Source organism: Ruditapes philippinarum, unplaced genomic scaffold (genome assembly GCF_026571515.1).
Source record: "Ruditapes philippinarum isolate M1 unplaced genomic scaffold, ASM2657151v2 ctg5136_1_1_1_1, whole genome shotgun sequence".
NCBI lineage: Eukaryota > Metazoa > Mollusca > Bivalvia > Venerida > Veneridae > Ruditapes > Ruditapes philippinarum.
In genome coordinates, this window is record NW_026860760.1 from 13,744 (window position 1) to 39,996 (window position 26,253).

Below are 26,253 nucleotides of genomic sequence, written 5' to 3' on the forward strand. Positions count from 1 at the left end.
ATGATGAAAATTATGTACAAATCTCCCATTTGTAATCAAAGAAATAAAACAAAACTTTTGGAAAGCAAACTTTCAAATATAAACGAAGTACAAGGACGAAAACAAATTCTTAGTACTAATTGTGATATTTAAAAAAAAAATGAAACCCAATGTTATATCAGTTTCAGCTTTCACCTATCTCATATATTTTAAAACATTATTATATGACCGACAAACGTTCATGGCCTTCTATACCATATATCTAAAATTTCAAACCAACATATGACATCAACGTTCTTCCGTCCGCATATCTAGCTTGTAAACCTAGTTGTGCATATCGCCGGCATATTACGTTTTGCTGCACAAAATGACCGACATAGCTATTAAAATAAAATTCTTGCCCGGCTTTCACAGGTCAAACTGCTGTTGGGATGGGATATCAATGAAACTTCTTAGGCGTGCTCAGTACCAACCGTAGTTGTGCATATCGCCTGCATGTTTTGCTTCGCTGCACAAAATGGCTGCCACAGCTAAACGAAAACAATGTCTGACTTTCACAGGTCACACTGGTGGTGAGATTTAAAGGCCGCTGTTGTTTAGATCCTTATTTAGGGTATAAAGTGTGAGATACTTGTATATGTTTTTGCGACAAACACCCCTTTTAGTATTCTTATTTTACTTTCATTTCAGGTGATGGGTATTTTTAAACAGATAAAAACTTTTAACAGATAACAAATTACCGAGTTGGTGCATTTTGGCCCATAGTAACTTTTGAAATAGGCAGTTTTAATTTTATCTTATTATAATTTATAAAATAATTCATGCAACAGAAATACATACACATATTAAGCAACATTATTGCAGTAATGCTTTATTAACTTATGATATATATGTTGTTAAATACTCAATATTTTATTTTTCATATGAAGCATCGATACAGTTGTTGATGTTTTGTTCTCTTGTAAAGCAAATACATGTAACGCAACTTAAAACGCTGCATAGTATTACATTATGATAAAATATTGTACTGAATAATACTTACTTCTTGCAATGCATGTCATTTACGTCTGGCATGCAAACATCACCTCTAAAGTAGATATTATTCAGTAAATCGAAAACAAAATGCATCCCTTTATAAACCCTGCGTAAATGGTTATTCTTTACTCAATCTGACGTGATGGTCTGCCTCTTAAGACATTTGGATGTGTGTTTTTTTTAATAAGATATATTATGACATTTGAAGACCAACCAACTTTTTCACGTAAGAAAACGTAACTTAAATGCATGTCCTGTCTACATGAATTTAGATTTGTACAAAGGAATCAGCAATATTGATCAACATTGTCAGAAAGTGATCGTTAAACTAGATCTAAATTGTTCTGTGGTAGTAAATATTCTATAATTTGTCAGAAAGTTGGGCATCTGTACTTGGTATTGGAGATTTAATGTTGAGAATTGAATTATGGTTGTCTAAGACACAGAAAATTTATCGTAGATCATAAATTACGGGAAGCAGTTATTTGCCATCGTAAAATATGATATTTAGCCTTGATATAGCTACATTCAGGTTCCTAAACAAAGCATACACTTTTTATAATAGCTCATTCAAACATCATTTGCTCTTAAGATAAAACAAATATTGAAGTTTAATTGAATCGGACATAAATTTAACATAAAAAATCATCCATAAATACAACAACAAAAACAACAACACCTTCCTCACAAATTAATTCCAAACAAAGACAATTTATCTTTAAAGACGTTCATAACATGCTTATGATTATTCTATGCATTTGTTGCTCTTTAAGTGCAGAAATTATGTTGTTAAATATTTAATAGCTTATCAGAGGATTATAAGAAAATATCAAATGATGTATAAAAGAAAGACATACACCTAAAATATGTTTGCCAGTTATATCAAAACAAGCACACTACTTTTACAGCCATATATGATTGATGATATGCGGGCTTTATTGTCGCTGATCCTCTTTAACAGTTACAATTTATTAATTTTCTCCCATCATTTTCTCGTTTAGGCACACGCATTTAAACTCGGAGACCATACGCCGCTTTTGCCGAATGAAAGTAATCTGCCACATACATGTATAAGGTTTTATGAAGACATCAGAATATGTTTCTTAAGTATCAGATAAATAATATAAAAGAAGATAATACATACTTATTGAAAAGAATTGAAGATAACAAATTTGTCATTTATATGTTGAAGTGAGTTCGTTTCAGGTAAACGTGAATCCTCCTTTGTCATAAGTATCAAAAGGTCACAGTAAATTGCACGGTTCCGTTAGTCTTAAAAATTTACACTTATCAGTCTTTATAGACACGACCTATTCGGAGCCAGAAAGCAATAATAACAGGAGCAAAACTTGTAACACGACATATTATGTTTGGGGATGATTGTATACTTATACTAATCTATACATTGCATTTCAGATAATCGTCTCTAAATCTGTACGTACATGTATCATGCTGTGAAAACACGTTATCTAATCAATATCATTAATCACACCTATGATTGTCTTGATTTCTTATAACCACTTGGATAGGTAAGACCAAATGATTTTTCTTAAAGATATTATATCGGGTTTATTGCTCTTGGACATAATTGAATTTCTCATGCCCTATATTATTTATCAACTTTGATCGAAGATATTAGTCATTGCATCAACTGAGTAACATACAAAATGATTCCTGTAAAACAAAGTATATATTAATATATGAATATCAACTCTGTGAACCTGATGATAATATATTTTACTTGCTCTGATATCTGACCCTTAAATGCAAGCTTGAATATTGAATACATTTTTACGGACAAAAATAGAGATTTTATTCATAGTTTTATATGACATTCATGTCGGATAAATAGCACGCTTAAACTTCCATATGAATACATTCAATATTGCAAAACTAGGATAAAACCAATTGACACATCCTTTTAGTTACATATATTAAAGATATAAATTTTACCTCTTTTGTTATAATGATTTAAATTAACAAAAAAAATCTAAACATTCTCCAGAGCTGAACTGAAATATAAGAAAATAGAAAATGATACATTTCAGATTCTTAGACAGACAGAATTAATTTCCAGAGGAAAAACTATAAGGGCCCTGATTTATATTGAAATAACTTTTATGTGTTCTTTATTCAACTATGTATTTAAAACTTAGCTATACCACACTCATATATAATAACGATTATAAAGGTTATGAAGAAATACTTTTATGAACGTTTAAAATAATTAAAATTAAGGAAATATTTCTGTTTTAAATTATTTGTAAGCTAAAAATGATAAATTGTCAATATAATTTAACTACCTATTTACTAACGTGTAAAAATAGCAGTTTCAGAATTCTGACAAAAGGAAGGACTTGGGGCGTGAGGGATGTTGCACATATTCATTATCCCTCATGTACAGACTCAATCAAACCGGGGCTGAAATTCTCTTGTAATTTTGTTGTGATTAATGCTTCCGAGGGATCACTTTGTTTCCAGATTTTTGCATTCTTATTTGGAATACAATGTGAACATCTCGTCTGACAGAAGCTTATATAAATTCTTATTAGTCTGATCTTATAAACTTATAAAGCTCTCAAGCATAAATAAATGGTACATTTCATGTATGTTATGTTAACGCGTAACCCTGAATACTTCAGAAAATATTTGGATATAAGATCAAGGTAGATGTGATGCCTTAACATTTACATATCTATATATTCATTAATAGGTTATGTGCTCATTGTTTGTAACGCTTTTTTCATTTGGATAGTAACGTTAATATAAATAATATATACTGCTTCTGTCAATTTGTGGCATAATTTCATTTGTTCACAAATAAAGAAAATTTGCTGAATTAAAAATTTATCATACAAATTCACAGATTCTTGCGGAATGAATTATATATACAAACGACCGTTTTTTGGGCAAATAACCTGTCCAAAGTCTTTATAACTTATATTTAACTCAAGCCGCTCAAACTGTCCTGAATCTTTATAATGCAACAAACTTCCTTTTATATGAGAAATATAAAATAACTCATAAACTTCAATCATTTTTTTTGGCATATCTGGAAATACTTCACATGAATTACATATATCGCTGTCGTCACAACATGAGCGCAAAGTGCAAGCACTAAACATGTATTTAGTAGGGTTGTAATGTCGTCTGCTGATGACGTGTCACATTTCCTGTATGTACAAGTGTGTGTCACAGAATAATAGTTCGTCGCATTGTCAGACATTTTATACCTAACTTTCTGAAACAATTATAAAGTTCCCTTTTACTGTTTTAATACTGCAATGCGCTATGACAATGCAAATTTATTCCATGTATTATATCTTTATAATGATAAAAAAATATATCATTGTATCAATTTCTAAAATTACATTTCAATGAATTTATGAAATGCTCTCGTTATATTATGTTATGTATTTTCATAAACAATTTACAATATTTGTTTGGTAGTTGTAAATCATTTTCTAACTTACCATGCACATTTGACCTTCCTGACATTTGTTGCTTTGTTATTGTCTTCAAAGTTAGCATTACAGTCACATGCAATGCAATAATAAAGTCCAGCATTTTAGGGTATCAGCTGAAATATAGGTATTGTGTATTATGACATTCTAATATTTAAAATGTGTTACTAACCACTAAACTATTAGATATGAACATATCTTTTAATATTTCAACTGTGATGAATGTGAAACCAGTGTGGACAATTTTACCGAGAAATCATCTATTTCATTTATTTTGTACTGTTATTAAATATTGCTATTTACTTAGACATAACGCATAATGGAAGTTTTAGTGAAATTCATCAGACAATTTAAATATACATTGATTAATTAATCAAATAGACGATTTCTGAATATTTAAATGTGTCTAAATTTTCACAGTTAGAATATTATATTTTTGTTTATTATCCACTTTATGTGTATTTATTGTTACAAATGTAATTAATAGAGATCAAAAAAAAATTATGAACTGTACAAAACATTTGCTAGATTTTAATGTAATTTTTCAAAGATATTTATGTATCAACACATCTAACAGAATTTATTTCAGTACACATTGTAATAAAAATGTTTTATTAAATCCTATATCATCGTATAAATTAACGAAATCCCATGAAAACAGCTTCAGTTTGTTTGCAAACATGTATCAAACTGTTTTAAAGGTACAATCATAATTTTTAACATTTTGGTTTGCATAGCACAATTTTACGATAATATGTAAAATCTTTCTTGAAGTGAAAACGAAGAAAATTTTCTAGTAGTAATGTCAGTCCCAATAAAGAAGTTTCAGAAATTAACTGTTGTTAAAGAACAGCACACGCAACTACATGTAGCGATCACAATTCAACCGACTAGAAAAAAAAACATATACCTGTATACATTGCAATCTGCTAGACATATTTAATCATAATGTACTTGCTTTACCCAACAGTTTAAATATTTAGTGGTATATCTTTTTCTCCATGACCACATGACTTATTGAGATAAGGAAACGAAATGAGTGCAATATAATTATCGAAACGCTTGTAATATGTTACACGAACAACGTGGACGTAACATCAATGTTACACTTATGACAGCCGTAAACCTTACGGCTCCTATATATGTCCTGAAAACAATTTTAAGGAGATTTAATATAGACATATAGGCAAAATGAAAATTGTTCAATAGAGTTTCTTTAAACTTGGCAAGTTGTTAGAATATGATAACAGAAACATTTTTAACCAAAAAAAAATTTAATGATAAAGTACAAAATATTCATTCACTCCAAATTTGCCTAACGTTTGTATCAAACATTCAAAAATGCCTACGTTTTATCGGTAACGTTTGTGTGATAAAATACGTTTTGTGATCTTATATTTCGTAGACATTTTGTAACTCTGAACATTTGTTACTTAAAGTAAATGGTCAATCCCCTTCATATAAGACATTTTTGAAATATAAAGCTTATACAGCAACAAATAAACATTTTGCATTGATTTATATCTCTACTTCTTTTATTGTTTGTATTTTTACAATAGTTAAAATCAAACGCTATCTACAATCGTTTTTTTTAAATATGTCGGTGTCGATACAGACTTTATAACTCATAATGCATTTGCTTTACTATATTCTTCCATTCCTTTCTACAATTATATCATGATTTTACTTTATGTACAAGAAGTGTGACAGACAAATGTATAAAATAAAGAAGTCTAAATATAAAATTGTTCAACCGACAGTTGAGTTGGATCAAAGTATCACAATTTTACAGCCAATTGCATCATTTGTTCCGAATATTCAACACTTGAATAGGATTTTCAATTTACTGTAATAAAGCTAGAAATAAATCAGACAATTTTATCGACAAATATTGAGCAAAAGTCGAGTATAAATATATGAATGTTATCATTAATGACAATTATTTCATTCCAAGGAGAAAGTTTCTAAAAATCATATTTTAAAGAAATGTGTACAGTTAGTAATATTTACCGTACGTGGAATAGGTCTGCATATTCTTTCATAGATAATCAACAAGGGAAACGATCAACATCAATCATTGTTTCCGCCTTTTGGACTTTTAGAAGTAAATCTCGTTTCTTGTGTTTACAAATAGAAATTTTACTTTTTAATATTGTTATCTCTGTAGTTTATAATATTGACCTCAGTTATACAAAGTATTTGATTTATTTCATATCATTAAGATTTCACAATTTTAGAACACTTCACTGACGGATAATATACTCAAATCTGTAATTTGAGAATACTTAAAATTTCTATACTGTGTCTTTTTAAATGCAATATACACATCTTTTTAATACACACAGAAAAGATATATTAAAGATCTTGAGTGGTATACCACACAATGTGAAATTATATATATGTACTTAATTTTGCAAACAAAACTATTTTCAAACATCAAAGAATATGTTAAATATGTACTGCAAATATTTGTGCATATTATCTGTAATCATTAAAATATATGCATTCATTTCTTACTGTCAAATTTGACTAAAACTTCATAGAAAATAAATGTTTTATTACCTCCCTTTATTTACACAAATGTTAATTTATAAATAATGCTTTTTTGAACCTAAAGTATTGATAAATCTTAATTTGAGCATCATATTTATAATTTAAAACCATAAAAATGTGTTACAGGATCTTTAACATTCTAAACACAGTTTGAATACAAAGCTTGATTAAAATGGCGGAAGATGCTTTTTATTAAAAAAAAGATCAATGTTTATTGACCAGTTATAGCGTTTGTGCATTCCATTATTCAAATTACATATTATATGTTATTTTGGTTTTGGAGTGATATATGTGGATATATTACCTGGTAAGATTTTATATCACCCGAGCCGTGATTTTTATATCACCAAAACCAAAATAATAATTTTATTACCCTTCCCCTGTCGAGTTTAGACGATTTTTTAAAAAATCATTGCTGTTTCAAATGAAACGTCAAAATAAGATTCCCTTTAGGGTACCTCTTCATCACAACATGACGTCACATAAATACATGACGTATTTTTCCCGTACCTAACGAATGTAAACGAGAGAAAAGGAGTAGTCTATTGAAAGCACTTTTTTGTAATTAATATCAAGCTTTCACAAGGTCATATTTGTTTTCAATACTGATGGGAATTTGTATCATTACTCTACTTTGGTAAATATTTATCATTTGACAGTTAAAAAGTGCTTGTAAATCGGAATTTACACCGCGTAAAATAGAACCGTACGCGCATCATCTCAGCGCATGTCGTTTACAACGTTGGGTACCCAACGGGGAAATTTAATGTGTATATTACCCGTCTGGCTCGGTTATATCAATTTCTTTCGGGTAATCAATATCCAATCAAAAAGGCGGAAAAAATCTGGAAGGGTAATAAACTTTTATTGATAAGAAGGTCATATATTTCAAAAGTTTCTACGATAAAAGTATGTGCAAATATATCTTTATCCAAACAGCCATTTTAAATTAATATCAATAGTCAATATAATATAAAATATGATAAACAAGATCAAAAAGGAAAGGCGGCATTTAATGAATGCAACCCCAACACGACCCAGCAACAAGTTCCAGTGGCCAAGAGCCCAGGAGGACCCTACAATGCCCTAAGCAAAAACAGGACAGCACGGACAGGATAATAACATATTTTATATTTATGCAAGGGATAAGCAAGGATTAAGCATGAAATGTCTCGAATAGATAGTTGTTGTTCATTGCCGCACACTTTTAAAGAAACGATTTTTTGTTCGCTTATTTTGATTAAGACATTAAATAACCACTTGGCCACGGACGCTTTTGAATATATGATTTGACTTATATTATAATTGTTTTATGTTGAATTTTTTTTGGGAAATTGGGAAATAAATGTATTTAAACAAAATAATAACTGTTGACTATAAAGTATGCCGTAATGTATTCCAGCAATGTTTTCATTTAATACAAACCAACTGAGGTAATATAAAGTTCGATCTGTGGTTTCTTGCTTTCAATGTTGTACTGGGACTTAACGTGATTAAAAGAACTCACTACACTTTATCCGGCCTTCCTAATGATATTGTGAATTTAATTGCTTCATAACCGATATCTGAACATATAATGTTTAAAATCATTAATAGATATTCCTGTATGGAATATATGGGAATTAATATTCATAACTCAACACAAAACAAAAACGATCAAAAGGCAGTTTTAAAGATGTGAACAATTTTTTTTTGTGTTGAATTGTGAGATACAGAGATCTCTTGCCAAGCAAACAGTGCCCTCTTGAAATGTTGTGATAATCAATGAAATACATTTTGAAAGTATATTTTATTCATAGTTTCTTTATCAAATCATCAACATTAAAAGATTTGCAATCATGTTTGTCATGTATGATCTTTTACTCTAATTAAGTCAGCTGATTCGTAATATTTGTTCGTTTCATGCAACGCTTAAGCAATAATTATGTAGAAAATAGACAGTTCGAAATAAAAGAAAGTTATCATTAAATAGTAATCACGACATATACCCGTACAATCAAAATATCTATAACCCCCAAAAATTACCACATATGTGAATTGATACTGTGTAAAGATATTGAATTTATTCAATCTTTAGCATCGTCTAGAAAATAATGCTGTCTATAGATAAGATGTTTCATTAAAGTATTGAATTAGACTCCAGTATGACAGGAATATTGCAAATTATCTCCTGTATTTAACTGTGTAAGTCAGTAAGTCGTAAAATTTTAGATGTAGTCAGACAATTGAACTGCACTTGAGAAATCATTTGTAAAAAATACACATAGTATTACACTGAATAGAAATTATAGATATACGTACTTATTATCTAGTCAATATAAAACACAAATTTGCAAAATAATCGAGATAAATATTAACCGTTGTACAACAGACACTAATGTGACGTATGACTTATTCACATGAAATGAATAAATATATTTTCAGTCCCAATGAGGGATTTACTTACACTACTTTATCTAGGTCATCTGGTTCACGTTTCTTGTAAGAGAAATATTTCAAGGAGTGATAAAAAAGAATATTTGTTTGCTTTGACTGAATAATATTATGTTATATATCACACTGAGAACTGTGAAATTGAAATACTTTCATGGGCACTATGCGAATGCTGCACAGAGTAACTATTAAGAATAAAAAAGAAACATGCCGTTTAGAACAAAACGCAACAACTAACATATGTAAATTTTAAAAAAAATACGAAATCATAACAAATAGAACGTGCGCAATATATATGTGGGTAATATACTGTGAGCGATATGGATATTACCACACGGATAAACTAGTTCCTTACTGGTTAACATAAAATTAATCATAATCAGAGCCATGTTAGCATGGCCATCTCCCCATCTTCTAACCTATGTGAATACTAATGGCTGAAAATATCAAAAGGGCAATAACTGAAAAATAATGAAAGGTATGTTATCATTCTTGTGTGCTGCACTCTTCCTCAATGAGATCTATCCACCTATTAAGTTTCAAGTTGATTCCTCTAACGCTTTTTGAGATAAGCTCCAGACAAAAAGTATGAAAAATAACAAAAGGCAAAAACTCAAAAATTACAAAGGGTAAAATTATTATTCTTATGCACTGCACACTTCCTGAGTGAGATCTATCCACCCATGAAGTTTCATGTTGATAGCTCAAAGGCTTTTTGTGTTAAGCTCCGGACAAAAATTAAGCTTGAAAAATAACAAAGGGCAATAACTGAAAAATTATGCAGGGTAGAGTTATCATTCTTGTGCACTGCACTTTTCATCAATATGATCTATTCACCTATCAAGTTTCAAGTTGATACCTCTAACACTTTTTATGATAAGCTCAGGACAAAAAGTATGAAAAATAACAAAGGACAATAACTCAAAAAATATAATGGGTAGAGTTATCATTCTTGCGCACAGCATTCCTCCTCAATAAGACCATTTCTTCATACTCAAATAAGGCTTGACAGTCGGCATATGACCTTTATGTGTTGCTGCGATGTAAAGCCAGTTCAAAAAAGCAAAGTCAACTAAAATAAAACTCAATCAAACCGAGCCTGCAACATTTTCAGTTAGTCGTTTTGTGCGTTCTTTAGGGATTCTTTATTTCTTTCTATTGGACCGGATTACAAAACTGTATATATGTAATGCAACTACTTGATGTGAAGGACATACAACACATGCAGGATAAGACACATCGTTCCTTTGTTAAATTAATCATTACTTACGTCATTGCTTATAATAGCTCTGGAAATAAGTCACAGCGATTTTCACCATTTATGATATTGTAAATGAAATTTTTCCTGAATTAAGTTGCAATAAGGGTATCACGTAATTGTTCGTGCATTATTGTATAATAATTCACGTTTCTTTGTTCAAATGCTTTGTAATTAATCACTTAGGCCTATCGGCCTTCGTGATTATATTACTACGCATTTGAACTCAAACGTACATTATTCTACAACAATGCACTCAGAATTGATATCTATTTCCTAAATAGAGATTCAATTATTTAATAACTAATGTTCATTGATTTGCCATATGTCAAACGTGAATTATGTATTAATGTTCATGTATACATTTATTGCTTTTTCACAAGATTATGATATTACATAATTATAAATGAATAATGTTTTAAACATAATGGAGTATTGCATGTGTTCATGTCAAAATCATTATTGGAACAAATCATACTCATAAAAAACATAAATCGATTACAATGCTCTTTAAATATTATCTTATTTTGAATATAAATAGCGTATGCATCACGATTTTTAAGAGGTATGATGAAACAATTATGACAAGATGTATGCAAGTGTATTTTCTATTGCTCACTAATTAATCTTCTTTGACGACAATGGACAACAATAATAAGTTCAACCTGAATTAATGTATCAAAATTGTTTATATCAACTATCATAATAAAGAAAAAATAACAATACATTTTATAGAAACATTTCTACTAATGAAAACATTGAAAGAGATAAAGCATTTAAACACAGCAACGGTTTGATCCCGAAGGACCAGGAAAATATAACAACACTATACTGAAGTGAAGTGCAGGGCAATTTTACAGCTGCCGCACGGCGTTGTGAAATATAAATCTGGATAAAGTGTGATCTTTCGGAAGCATTAATTACATCGAAACTGCATGAAAGTTGCAGACTCGATTTGATTGAGTCTGTTCATGTGGGATTATGAATAAGTGCAACATCTCTCTCTCCCGCTAGCATCGGCATGAATGGAAGACAATTTTCAACACTTCAAACCGTTGGGAACAATGACCCTAAATGACTAGAAAAATATAGCCATATAATTGAAGTAATATTCCAGTCAGTGTACCTTTTAGAGTAGCACAAATTGCAAAAGTTTTTAAAACCATACAACAAGATAGAGGATAAGGTCATATAAGTTTATACCAAAGTTGCATCATTTTGCTGCAGGTATTTTTTTCACAATTTTGGTTTAAAATTTGTAAATTTAGCAATAAATTGAATAGCCCGTTTAGGCCACAGAACACCAAAATAATTCGAATTACAGTACATTTTTTATTTTGAAGTTTTCGTCAACAAAATCCGATATATAATACAAAGTAAAGAATTTGCGACGTAACAAATGAATCAGTAGGTTAATAGTTATATATTTATTATCTATAAAGGTATGACGTACTGGCAATCCTTTAAATATTGGATTGTTTCACTTCGTTTTCTGTGTGTATCATCGTTTCATTCGACTAAGATCATTATATCCTGCTTGTTAATTTATTCATAGAATGTGTGTCATAGTCAATGACAAATGGTACAAACTAAGTCAGTGTGTTTTTGAATTTCAATATGTTTGATAAAGGCGCAATTCTTACAGCTGCCTCAGAGGCACTTGCACTTGCTGTTGCAGTTGTGAAGTGTGACGCCTTTAAAACAGCATAAGTTTTCTTTGTATTTTCTATGTTCTATGGCCCATCAAGATAAGATCTTGATATACATCCACACGCAAGTAACCTATTTATCTAAATGATATCTTTCGAGGAAATTGCTCAAGAAATTGCCATGATCACACAGTAATTGTACGTCAATATCATTTGAGAAGACTTCCTCAGAATCAATATTAAAAGAAAGTTGTATAAAACAAAAGATAGTAGATGAAAAAGTATATGATCAAATACATATAGCAAAATCATATATAAAAGTAAAAACGTGTTTACTTCTGGAAAAGAAACGGTAACGGTTGTTTCAGAGCAATGCTATGCTTTGTTATGTAGATATATGATTCTGATTTTACTATATAGTATCAATTTATTCATGTGAGATATATCATTCATCAGATGTAATGGCGTTCAATTTATTTCAAATTCAGGGGAAAAACTGAGTTCAGAATAAAGTGAAAAAAGCATAAATCGTACATTTTTATTTCTTTATGTCATTTTTCTATCAAACGTTATCGCGATATATAATACTGGTTTTCAAAATATTTTTATTAAATATACTGATCAATGTAAGAAATGGGTGAATTTCACTGACAATCTTACACTAGAAAACACTCCTTAAAATATATGCATTACAATATCTTTAGTTTTTAACTCACGTTCTTGTTCATAAATTGAAGAAAAAAACATTTTTTTTTAAATTGAAGCTATTTTTTCTTTATTTTAAGTTATTACTTGTTATTATATAATAACAATCATCTTAATATTTTAAATCATTGACACATAAGATAGGAAATAAGTGTGATAAATTTTCATTACTTGATTAGTGAAATAAACATTACGAGACAAAACACAAACGAAAGTCTTAAAATGCTAGGCAATCTACGACTAATTTCTTACTCAAAATTGTATTCAAGTTATTGCAATGATGGAACACAGACAATTCCTTTTATAACATCATTTGCTTTAGAGGAGTATCGGAAATTAATTGTAGTCATAGAAAAAGCTGCAGGTAAATTGCTATCACGATTCTCGGGGTATAAAGTGATAAAGGCTGTTTATTTAACATATGGTTTATGGACAATAAGACATGGTAAACATTTTTCTGTTTCTTAATAAACATATATTTGCTTGAATTTAATAAACATCCTTAAAACAAGTATACAAATCAACAATGTGTTTAGACACGAAATGTTGGAGCATTTCATATTTCATTTAAAAACAGAGATCTTGAATTTTAAGTGCAAAACAAAACAAAAAGCATTTAATTGTTTGTATTAGGTTACAATTCGTATATTTTTGTAAGTTTAGTCTCTGCATAATTAATAGCATTATATTTATGAAAATATGAATGAATATAATTCAATTTTTGTCAAAGCTGTTTGCAGTGTAAGAATTAGAAATATTTCTTTTTTTTCTTCATTAAAAAGTATATATGATAATATATCAATAGAAAACACACATAAAATGGCATGGAGGTTATTGTCTATACGAATAAAGAGACATTGTTTAACGAAAATATATGCTGTAAATTCGAATTCAAAATCGTTTCTATGTAAATTATGTGCAACTGTGAAGCTAAATGCTATTTATTGCACTTTTCTAACAACCTCAACTTGAAGCTTATGTAGGCGTGGAACAAAGACTTTTATCAAAGGGGATTGCAATCTTTAGTCAAGTAGTAATGCTATCTCAGAGGGTGTTTGGCATTTTATAAGTATTTCAAATACGAGTCAAATATTTGCATAATTGTCATTAGTTCTTCTGTTATATTTACTAAAAACAGTTATTATCCAGTTCTCAGAGGGGTTAACGATACTACCCGAACTGTTATGGATTATATCCTTACCCCCACCACCACCCCTCCCCCATCCTTAACTCTTGAAAGTGTTTCAATAACCATAAAACACATTGAACATAGAAATATTGTTTGTAAGGAAAGTGATTACTAAATGTTTTAGCATTAAAAAGAATAATCATTCCCTTTAATAGACAAAAATGTAATATACAATAAAAGCCTCATAGTCCAGACAGTAAAATGGGCATACATTTATCATATAGACCTTTACAATTACTATCAGTTTCTATTGTGACAACATCAATAATAAATCAACGGCTAAAACCAAGCAAGGTTAATACAATAACATACAAAAACAACAACAAATTTTGTAACTTAAAATCGTAAAACATTAGCCAATTAGTTTGTAGATCAAACATGAATTTATTGATAGTATGTTACCTGGTTTAATGTACGAGGGCATATAATGTTGTGTTCAAATTGTAAAGAGCTTGTACAGTAATTATATAACGGAACAATATAATAGTCATTATATAACAAAACACTTGTTGTGGTGATTTCGTTTCTTGGCTAAATCAAAGCCCTCTTACATAAGTACGTTTATAGTTTATCATGACAATGATAAGGCCGATTGTGACAAAAATTCCTTAAAACAAAATGTAGCGTCACAAGGATTTAGATGTTAATTGCAAATTTCATAAAAAAAATTGCAGAATAAATACCGTTGCACAAAATTGCAGAAATACCAGTACCTGTATAAGCATATTGTCAAAAATCGATGTTCCTATAACAGACGAACAGGAAATATTACATGCACTGTTTTCTAGATTCATTTTATTTGTAAAAAATCTTGCTTGTAAGAGTAACTTACAAGGAATTTGAAGGAAATATACGTTACAGTAAAATATTTTAAAGTTATTTGTATGCAATGTTATAAGTTTGTTCTATAATTTGTAATTGTGCTTCTCAGCTTAAATAAACTTTGTAATTGAAGTAAAATCCAGACAAAAACAATATGTTTTGTGTAATTGATACGTCCTAAGTCTTCTTTTATCATTTGAACGTTTATTTGATCTGTATCTGTGTTTTCGGCGTGGCGTCTATCACAATTTGTTTGGAATCTTGGCATCTTGGCACGTCTTCCACTTATTTTGTCATCAAACCAACATCCGAGCGTACAATATAGAAGATATAAGACTTAAAATGTCTTAGGCGTCATTACGGCTGAATTAAACTGTTAACATTGCCTGATTAATTACTTTTATTTATTCTGGATATTCAATTAAAAATGCCTGGATATACTTATCAAGTCAAAGAAAGCTTGCTACTCTACAGTGCTAGAACACTTTTATGTGTTGATAATATCTCAACAACCAATGAAAAATAGCTGTCTAAAATATTTTCCATCCGGCTGACCAAAGTTTTTACTGCCGATACAATTTGAATGTCGGTGATGTAGACATTATTCACATCTTTTCTGTGTGTCAAAAAATATTAAATTTATCTAAAAATATGGACAACGTGGTAAAATCTTGAAACTGAATCGAACTAAAATAAGATATATTGTGTCTATTGTAAAACATATTATGCATATTGAATGATACCCTGTTAAGTAAGTGAGTATCGTGCTTCAAATATTCAGTATCAATAAATGTAATAACTTTGTTTTCAAAATTTCGTGACAACTATGATTTATTTGTCTGTCACTGTTTCCGAAAATAATACTTACCCTTTGAATGTTCTTATACAATGAAATCAAATTAAAATTATTTAATTTTAAAACCATGAAGCAGTTTTGTTACTCATTAAAATTTACAAATGATGAAACATGTTATTTTAGTCATGAAAACTGGAAATCTTTAAAATATTGATGTTCTTTATTTTTTAAACAGAACATTTAAGACAAATTATACAACAACGCTTTGAGGTTCTACTGGACAGGTACACAGCTGTTGAACCTATATTTGACGATGCTAGAAAACTTTTATGTGTTGATAAATTTGCAAGAAAGAATACCAAATGCATTTGGAATAACGAAAAACAAAGACTTGACTATATATAGTATGATATGCACTTGGCGAGGAATTGTTGGACTCCGGAAACGGAAACGAGGGCTAATGTCCAATAATGATTTCAATTGGAACATCACTGGGTTCAAACGTTGGAAGATCGTTGGTTGTACTTCATTATGTGCGAAATAATATGAGGTCATTATTTGTCGATGAGGAAAATACTGAAATCTATTGAACAAGTACATGCATATAGCTGTAAAACCTATATTCGAAGAGGATCTAGCCAGGTGTAATTTAGGTTTTGCAGTTGTGCACGAGACCAATGTTTAGTTTTTGTTCTCAACAATGTCTAACAACCTTTTTTCCCCACAATTATTTCTCTTATAGCAAACACATCATATTAAAGACATTGTCTTTGTATTTAATTACAAGAACATATACTAACAAGTATGATTTGACTCTGAATATAAAACGGCAGCTAGATTCAGTACAATATGGATTTAAAATGGAATATCTGGATTCACAGATTTTAAAACCCGCCTAGACAGGGTACAGTTTGTTTTAAGTATTGATATTTTAGGAAAAAGAAACATGAGGCTAAACTGATAATATTCATGTTTATATGCATCTTCTTTCTTTTTCGTTTGTTCTATTATGTGTTTCTGCATTAATGTTAAGGTCATATGTTGACTTTCCAGTTTTACTTATGGAAGAAAACCTCAGATGCCACTTCGTGCATTATTTCAGACGCGAACGGGAGCCTGAGTAGGTCAACCGAAATTCTAAATTTATTTGTAATTATTTATATTTGGAGATCACATTATGCAAAGACTAGAAGAAGGTCATCTGGTAAACTTTTATAACATTTTATAAGATGTGAAATAATTTTTTTTTTGTTTTGTTTTTTGTTTTTTTGTCTTATAGTTGTTATTTTAGTCATTGTTAGTAATTATTATTATTAAATGGCGTTATCTGATTTGTTATTTAGTAATATTATTCAAATTTCTGAGTTTCATATTCAAATTTAATTATAACATATTTATAGAAATTTCAATGTCAAGTGGTTAATTAACAATTGAATTCTTTATTTCTGGTTCATATTAAGATGTTTCTAAACATCTTTAAGCATGCATGCATCTAAAACTTTTGAAAACTCTTAATGTCACCTTATTTCTCAGCAAAATATTAAATGCATCCATATATTTTTATCCATTTTGTCGTAGATAGTTATCGTATGATAAGACATGTTGTCAAAACAACTAACCGGATATCATATCGTTCAAAACAGTGTCTGGCTTGGCTAAATCAGTTATCAATTCTTTTAAAATTTTGTTGAGATATGAGCTTTGATAATACTCTTTTCAAGTTTAATATTTAATGTGCAAATGTTTTAACATTTGTCTGTTTGGATTTATGAAACGGTCATGTTTAATTTTAGGCATAAACTGCTAAGCTTTTAGCATCAAAAACATCTATTAAAGTAAAATATTCTTAGAAACATCATTTTAAATATCATGTAAATATCATATAAAAACAAACTCAGAGGAAATATGGTTTCAATTTGTTTACAAATTATTCATAGATGAGTTTATTTTACAAAGACATGATACCGACAATATATTGATTAACTCGAAACATACAGCGTTCCTATACCAGAAGTTTTAGTGTCATGTAATTTCCAAGTGTGGGTAAATCTTCAATAAAAGTTTTGACGTTACATCATCGTACACTGAATTTATTACCAAATAGCTCTCCAAATATTGTTGTATGTCATACTTTACACAATAGATATTCACACTGCGAATGTTATAAATTCTAGCTAGTAGATCTATGTGTAAACGATTGAATCTAAAAATACTAAAAAATTGAACAACGATGGTTTTGTCCAAATCAACTGTCATATGTTACACATCTTTTATTCCACAGTCTGGTACAAAATGTGAAAACGATTAAAACAATTTATTTCAAGCTTAGGCAATATATTTATCATACATTTCATACGTGACATGTTTTAAATATGCGGGATTCTTTTGTTTTTCATGACAATTAAATTTTGTAACTGAGCACCAAAATGAGTTTAAAAAAGAAAGTATTTGAATTATTTTGAAACAAAACAATAAGCCCAAGGTTCTGTTAAAACGATAAAGGTTTCTTCAATTTCAATGTTTTATAAGTAGACTATTGTGTTGCAGTGTGTAAAAATCTGAAGCAATACCCTACATAACTATTTTTTTAATGAGTCTTGCTGATTATTTGAAAAATCCTGTTACTGATTATTTTAATAAATTTTTAAAATGACATTGTGCCAAACAAAGTGTTACTCTTACGAAAACATGTAAAAGTAAAAAGTGTAAATGTTTGCTATGTTTAATTGTTTAATTCTGATTTCTTATTACACTTTAAATAAATATTCAGTCACCCAAGTTGCACCCGAACGTTCTAAAAACATTCATTAGAATGTATCGGTAACGCTCAGTTAATAACAATAGTGTGGCAATCTCTTTATATTAAGACAGTTTATATATTTTATCCAAAACATTTGTAATTATTAGTTTTTGATCAATTACCCTTAAAAGGTCAGTGCTGAAATATGGATATAATTCATCTCAGCTTGAAAACGAAAACAAGTAAGAATAATTTAAACGTTATTATAACTTTTCAACACGAATAATTTGCATACATACAAGATCCATCAATATAAAACAAGTAAATATTGTATCTGTTTTACCACCGTTATTTGCGAAATTATTTTAACATAAGTTCGTCCGTTGAATATATCATTTATATTGATTACTATCTTACTGAATCCTATATTTCCAAAATATTTTCGTTGCTTTATTTAGTATCTTTATCACATATATTTAAAACATTTTGAATAAGATGGATTACTTAAGGAAAATGTTAGATCGTTTGTTGTTCATTTGAAGTTAATGTTGCAAAGCTCAATAAATTAATGTTTATAATAAGTGTTATCAGTATGCTATGTTCGTCTGTGAAAATATATCTTTTTTTTTTAAACAATTTTTTGTCATACATGTAAAGATTACACTCCTTTAATTCTAAATGTCAATTATCTTACATTTGTTTATGTGTATTTTTGTCAATAGAGAAGTTTTTTTGTTGTTACCTTTTCCTTATGCATGTAAATGGCATTTTCGCACCTCTTATCAGTTTATTTCCATTAATGCCACAGTCTACTTTACAAAGAATAAACTACTTGCACAAAATAACGTCCCAGGAGATGTAATTACTGGAATGAAACTTTACAGGAATGTGAAGTAAACATAATTCTTTTCTGGAAGACTTTCATCGAGTGCTGCAATATTTCTTTCTTCATAAAAAATCACGTTTTGCCAATGATGCCAAAATTTTGAACAATTTTGATGGCAAGTACATACCAATATATCAAACCTATATCAATTAACGGATTATGTAAAGAATTTTTACTTTATTTATGCAGAATATAAGTTTCGACTATTTGAATTTCGGGAAGTGCATTTGAAATTATTAAAGTAAAATCCGTTACTTCTTCACAAGGAGTGAGTGTTTATTAAATTGTTTTTCTAAAGTAACAACCTGTGCATATGAAGTATATAATACATCATTGTGTTAATGTTTCTCATTGATTGCATTTGTTTTTACATAACAACTTAGCTATATATGTTTATCTGCAAAGAAAACAAGTCACATAATATAAAACACTTCAAGGGCAATGCAGCGTAAGCCGAAACGTTGATAAGTAAAAAAAATTATATTCAGATGTTGTTGATTTTTCTATCATCAAACCTATTTCAGACTTGTATTAAAAGATAGTTGAGAATTAAACTAAAAGCAGCTCATAAAAACGTCGTATTCATAAACAAGTTTGAAGTTTGATGTTTTTATTCAGACAAATTGTTTTACAATGATTTCAGATGGGATTTCATAGACAATTTACAACAATTATATGTGGATGATTTTATTATCCTAGACATATTTTCTAAATATGTCTTCGATTATTTACACCTAGTAACTCTAATAATAGAAAAGATGAAGAGATTATAAATTAACAATTTTGCTTCTTAAAGTAATCGACTTTAATTTATAATGATAAGATAAAATATGTAAGTATACTCGATCATCATACATGAAAATGGCTTACATAATTGTACAAAACGAAAACAAAGTATATCATCAAAAGCTATTTAACATTTGCTATCAATCACATTACATATTGCTTATGATAGAACACTATTCAAAAATAAAAACAAATGTTAAATCGTTTGTTACGTTGTTAATGTGCTAATTCAAATTTGTCTACGAAATAAATTTTCTTTATTTCATAATTATTTTATCATGGTCAAATAGTAATCAAGCACAAATTGCAAACAAGGAATGTGAAAAGGGGTCTCTGGAAAGCATTGGAATAAATTTTTTATATGAAAAAAAAATCGGTTTAATTGAGTGTGTTCATGGTAGATAATGTAAAAGTGCACCATATCTTATATCTAAAAGAAATGTTCTTTGATACATACATGTATTTAGAAAATGTTCCATAAGTGTACATCAATACCCGATTATTTGTTTTGACATAACAAGTCGTCAAGCACAAATGAGTTTAATATGTTTTCTGTTTCTGAATAGGAAAATGAGCCTATTGTGGAAGAATGCCAAACATATCAGGCATTGATATGGAATAACACGCAAACATTTGTTTCGACATACTTTATAATATTAATACTGTTTTCAGAAATTATCAAACAACCATTTGTACAGTATATTTGTATATTAATGTACCTAATTGTAGTGGACAAAGTGGTCATTCCGGCTATAGACAAATGAATATAGATCATGTAGATGTAATCATTTAGAAACGATATTTAGTGCAACAACAGTTTGCTGTGTTTAATGCTATTTTGACGTTTTTAAGTCAGCTATAGCTATATAGCTTTACCTTTATGTTTGTCACATTATAAAGATGAGTATTTGCATTTTATTTGGTCCATTGATGTTAAAGTGATTTAAATATTTTTTTAACTTTTTAAAGCAAACAAAATACATGAGAATATTTGGTTCATTGATGTTAAAGTGCTTTAAATATTTTTGTTATTTTTAAAGCAAACAAAATACATGAGAATACAATGTATAGATCAAGATTCAATGACAACATTTTGTTTCGGCATTAAATTTTAATTGATTGATCATTAAACATACTGAGAGTAATATACAAATTATATAAAAAAAATATCATGACAATTTTAAAACTTCGGTTTGAGCCTTTAATTTTACGGAGTTACCGTTGTATCTTTCAATGTGTAATTTCCCGTTTTATGATTAAAATAATATGTCATTAATGATATTCTAATATCATTGTTCAGAAACATACATTATGCAACCATACACTAAAGACAAATTTATCATTTCAATAACATAATCTTTATAGTTTAGTAGGATAGTCTTAATGATAACTTTTAGGATGTATACAGAAATTCATTAATATATTTGGATTCGATTTATTAATTAATTACTTTTTATTTTCGTCCTTTATTTTCACATCTTTTGCAATATAATGCCGATAAGTAACATAATACAATAATCGTAACGTATCACTTTAAACGGGAACATCACATGTGATTGTCATTTAAGAACATTTAAACTAAGTTAATCGCAACTATTAATCACCTTGTATAAAATCCAACATGAAACAAGATGAAATGTTCCCTAGTTTTATTTTGTAATTATCTGTTCAATTTATAACATTCTTTTCTCTCAATTCAAAAGGCATACGTGTATATTTTGTATTCATATATATTCAAACGTACAAGTAAAGGTCTTTCTAAAGTGTTTCTGACAGAACAACGCGTCTTAAATAATATGTTTTCCCATATTCTAAATTCATTGTATCAATGACATTTTTGGGTAGAAATACAATTTGTGAAAACACTAGGAATATCCTTAATCACGAGATATACTAGATATAATCGCCTTATTAGCGCATTATGCTATCAAATGCGCTATACTTATTGTAAAAAGTGTAATAAATAACACTGGCGTCAACATGTTAGAACTTATATTACACAGATCCTTGTCATCACAACACGAACGCAATGTGCAACCTCCGATCATGTATTTTGCAGGGTTGGCAATACACGAGAAGAAATCATCTATAGAGGATGTGTCACAATTAGAGTCTGTACAAGTCCGTATAACAGAATCATAGTGTGTCACATTGTCAAACATTCTGTACCGTACTTTCTGAAACAAAGCAAATTCATTTTATAAGTATCATTAATTGACTGTTTTAAAGATATTTTGAAATTTATTTGATTTTGTTGACAAAAGAACCGTCTAGTATCGAAGTACAGTTACTAAGTTCGACTATTAAGTCTCAACATAACGGAGAAGAAAGTGTAATAGTGATTCAGTTTGTTTTAAAATATTAGAGATTTAGTTTTCTTACCATACACATTTGACCTTCGTGACATTTGACCTTTGCTGCTTTGTAGTTGTCTTCAAGGTTAGCGTTACAGTCGTGCGCAATACACTTCCAGCACTTAAATGCATGAACTGAAATAAAAAAAAAATAATATATATATATATATTGATGGTGTATAATTTTAAAACATTTTATCATGTAATTTTTTGGAGCTTTCATTCATTGTTGTAACAAACGATGTCTTCAAAATTCTTATTTACTTCCCGAAACTTAACTGAATAGTCATGCCAGCTTTGGATTATTCAATGTTGATTTGTAATGAACGATACTTGGACGTATATGCCTTCTGAAAAGGGCATCTATCTAGCAATATTAATATGTATTTTGATGGTATATATTCCATAATAAAAATATTACCAAAATAATAAGGCAAAAATATTTGTTCATTGTTCTCTTACACATTTATTTTACTTGATACTTAAGTTCATCAATCTTATAGACATTTTTAAAATAGGATTCTTCCATAGTTACCGATGTTGCATTTCGCGCATGCGCATTCTGCGTAGGGCAAAAGCGCAGTAAAGTTGAGAACAGTGTATGATACTTTAAGGCTTTAATAGTCGTGAATTCATGTTTTGTCAACCAAAAAACTGTAATTTTGGGATGACTTAAAGCGGTAAGTACTTAAAACGTTAATTGATGTTTATAACAGATATAATAAATATGGGGGACTAATAATCCAATGGTAAAAAGGGGCACACAAAAGTCGTCTGTTTAAGGTATCATTAGACGACTTTTTCATCTGCAATTTAAATTTAAACAGCAGCGTGTTAAAGATTAAATTTTATTACCCCTGTATTACATAATTACACAATGTGTTTTGTACACTTCCTTTTGGATTGGCCAGGCGGTAAGTGTCAAACAGATTGACACGCGACACGGTTGTTTGTTTCCAGCAATAATATCATTCAACCGGAACGTTTCAGTACCATGACCATAGTTAATCATGTACAATTATAAAAATCGTAATTTAAGTAACTTTTATATATACCGATCTCATCAATGTTTATTGATTTTGAGAAGTGACAATTAGTGTGACTTGCATTAAAAATATTAACAGGTGTTACGAGGAACAGGATAAAGTTTGTGTTATTTCACTTTCCTTAAAGATTTTGAAAAAAAAAACTATTTAAAATATATTTATGTGACTTAAAAATTATCTGCTTTGCATCACAGTCAAATAAAGGATAAAATCAGGTAAAATGAACACTTAAAATGCATTTTCACCGTGTCTGTTCTGATAACTAACCTTGATTTCATATGTTATAAAATTTCTTTTATCTTTTTATGAACTATTTTAACAACAATTTTGTTGACTCCCATTTGAATAATAGATATAATTCCACATTTTCTTTAAAAAAATCTCAATGTCAGGTCCGTGATCGTAAGGGGAAATTCTTAAACAATTTCCTTTTCCATGCCTTTGTATCGCAATCTTGGCCACAAAGCTATAAAGGAATCTTTTCTATTTTTGTTAAAAGCTTATTTATATAATTTTCTCCCTTAAACTAACTCGGAATTGTCTATGAACTTCTTCTATATTTCTATATTACTCTATAATAAAATTACAATAAAACTTACCTGATAAAATTGTTTCGAACATTGCGGTCATTATTAACATTTTACTTAATCCACTTTTCATAATTTTCAATGCCGGTATCCTAAACAAAATGTCACATATTTGTTGTTGATCATACTAAGCATTCTGTACCAGTCATTTAATTGTACACGTTGTATATGTTATTCTTCTTTTTTCGTTACTGTAAAAAACAATGATCATTTTCACATTTTGAAGAACATTTAAATCCGTGAAAGAATGTTTTGCGATCTCTTATCAAGCCTTCTAACACAAACTACAAGTTGAATATCTATAGTGTGGTGATTGGAGAGACCGTGAATTGTTTTCCAATAACTATGTCATAGCTAATAAAGAAGTATCGGAAATAAGCTGTAGTGAGTGAACAGTGCTCGCGATTGAAAATGAAGTATATCATGCAAACAGAAAGAGACCTCTTATAAATGTATACTTGAAATCATCTATTTGATAACATTTCCTCATATTCATATTTTTACCGACAAAAAGTATTTGAAATGCATTGAAGCAACCCGATTTAAGTATACGATATACATATATGTGTTAATTCAAAATAGAGCAGACTTTTATTGACAAGATGCGACATGAAATAATAATTCAATTGTATGTGATACTATCAAGGTTTCAATTTAAAACAAATAAGAGTATTTACTACGAAATTTAGAAAGCAATATATGTAATTTGCTGGAATCAGTCAGAATAACAGTTTTAATCGATTGTTTTAGAGGAAGCATTTCCATTTGTAAAGTATTAATATTTGTTTACATATTCTCCCAGACCATTTTTAACCGCTGCTTGAAATTGTAACAAGCAAGAAAGTAGTAGACAAGAAAAGTTGATATTCGCCTTCATTTCGTTTTTGTTTTCCGAATCAGTTTCACACTAACCGGACATATTATCAGCATTTGAATGCTTTTTTGCGCCGATTGGATTATAAATTATTCATTTATTACCATAAAGTCAGGTACTTAATATTGACACATACTTCATTATGCATGAATGAATCAGATCCGATTCAGATTGTACTGTTTTTGTAATTATAATCATGCAAACAAGCATTAATGAAGTGATATGTGCAGAGAAATAAATACAGCACGGAGGGCAAAGGATCATTATTTAAAGTAATCTGTCTATACGTTAATTAGACATTATAACAATCCCGTTGAAAACTATTTTTGATGAAAAAGGTGGTTGAAGACTAATCTTTAAAGAGTATTTCAAATACATAGTCACAATTTAAAAAATATCATTTCTATGTTACATTTCAAATCCCATATCCCTATGACCTTATTTAGTTATTAAATATCCCACTTCATCACTTGATTTCTGCTTGTGACGTTCTGTGTTTTTATGGTACAGAATTACTATTCTTTAGATGTCATAATGTTTTTTTATTCAAATAAATCGCAAATAAACTGCAAAACAAAATGACATAATAGACAGAGCATCAGTATAAAAATGTCACGTCAGATTGACTAAAGAATAAGCATTTACGTAGAGTTTCCGATTGAAGTAAAATATAAGATATATTGTGGGGATCCTGCTCGATAAAGGTATGGATTGCAAATACATTCGATGACACTTTTTATTGACATAAGCGGTGCATTCTGCAAGACCTTTTGCATCTTATTCATTCTGTTAGAAATTTGAAGAAGCATTGGGATCAAAGCGAAGTTAGAGAGATAAATATTTTAAAGAATTAAATTTGTTATCAAATGTCGTTGTAAATGCATCATATTCATATATTTCTTACAGTTACGTAAATAATCAAGAGAAATCATTCCATATTGATCGTTCTTTGGACAATGTACAATAATTGATGCTCAATAATAAGTTGGTTCTGATGTTTAAGAAAGACAAACTCATTATCTATCAAATTAACAGTCTGAAAAAAGATATTTGTAATTTCCTGAAAGATTACATTGTTTAATTGTCTTTATTGTGTA

The 26,253-nt window shown here is 29.2% G+C and overlaps 1 protein-coding gene across 1 annotated transcript; it reads right to left on the reverse strand.

Annotated features, from left to right (window-relative positions):
* Positions 1 to 21,335: 21,335 nt before the first annotated feature.
* On the reverse strand, positions 21,336 to 24,592 carry LOC132713314 (uncharacterized). The gene is made up of 3 exons (XM_060695848.1): positions 24,295 to 24,592; positions 22,678 to 22,784; positions 21,336 to 22,472 (listed from the first exon to the last, which is right to left on the reverse strand). Exons 1-3 carry the CDS (start codon positions 24,353 to 24,355, stop codon positions 22,215 to 22,217), a joined length of 426 nt encoding a protein of 141 aa, XP_060551831.1. The 5' UTR covers positions 24,356 to 24,592; the 3' UTR covers positions 21,336 to 22,214.
* Between the last annotated feature and the right edge of the window lie 1,661 nt (positions 24,593 to 26,253).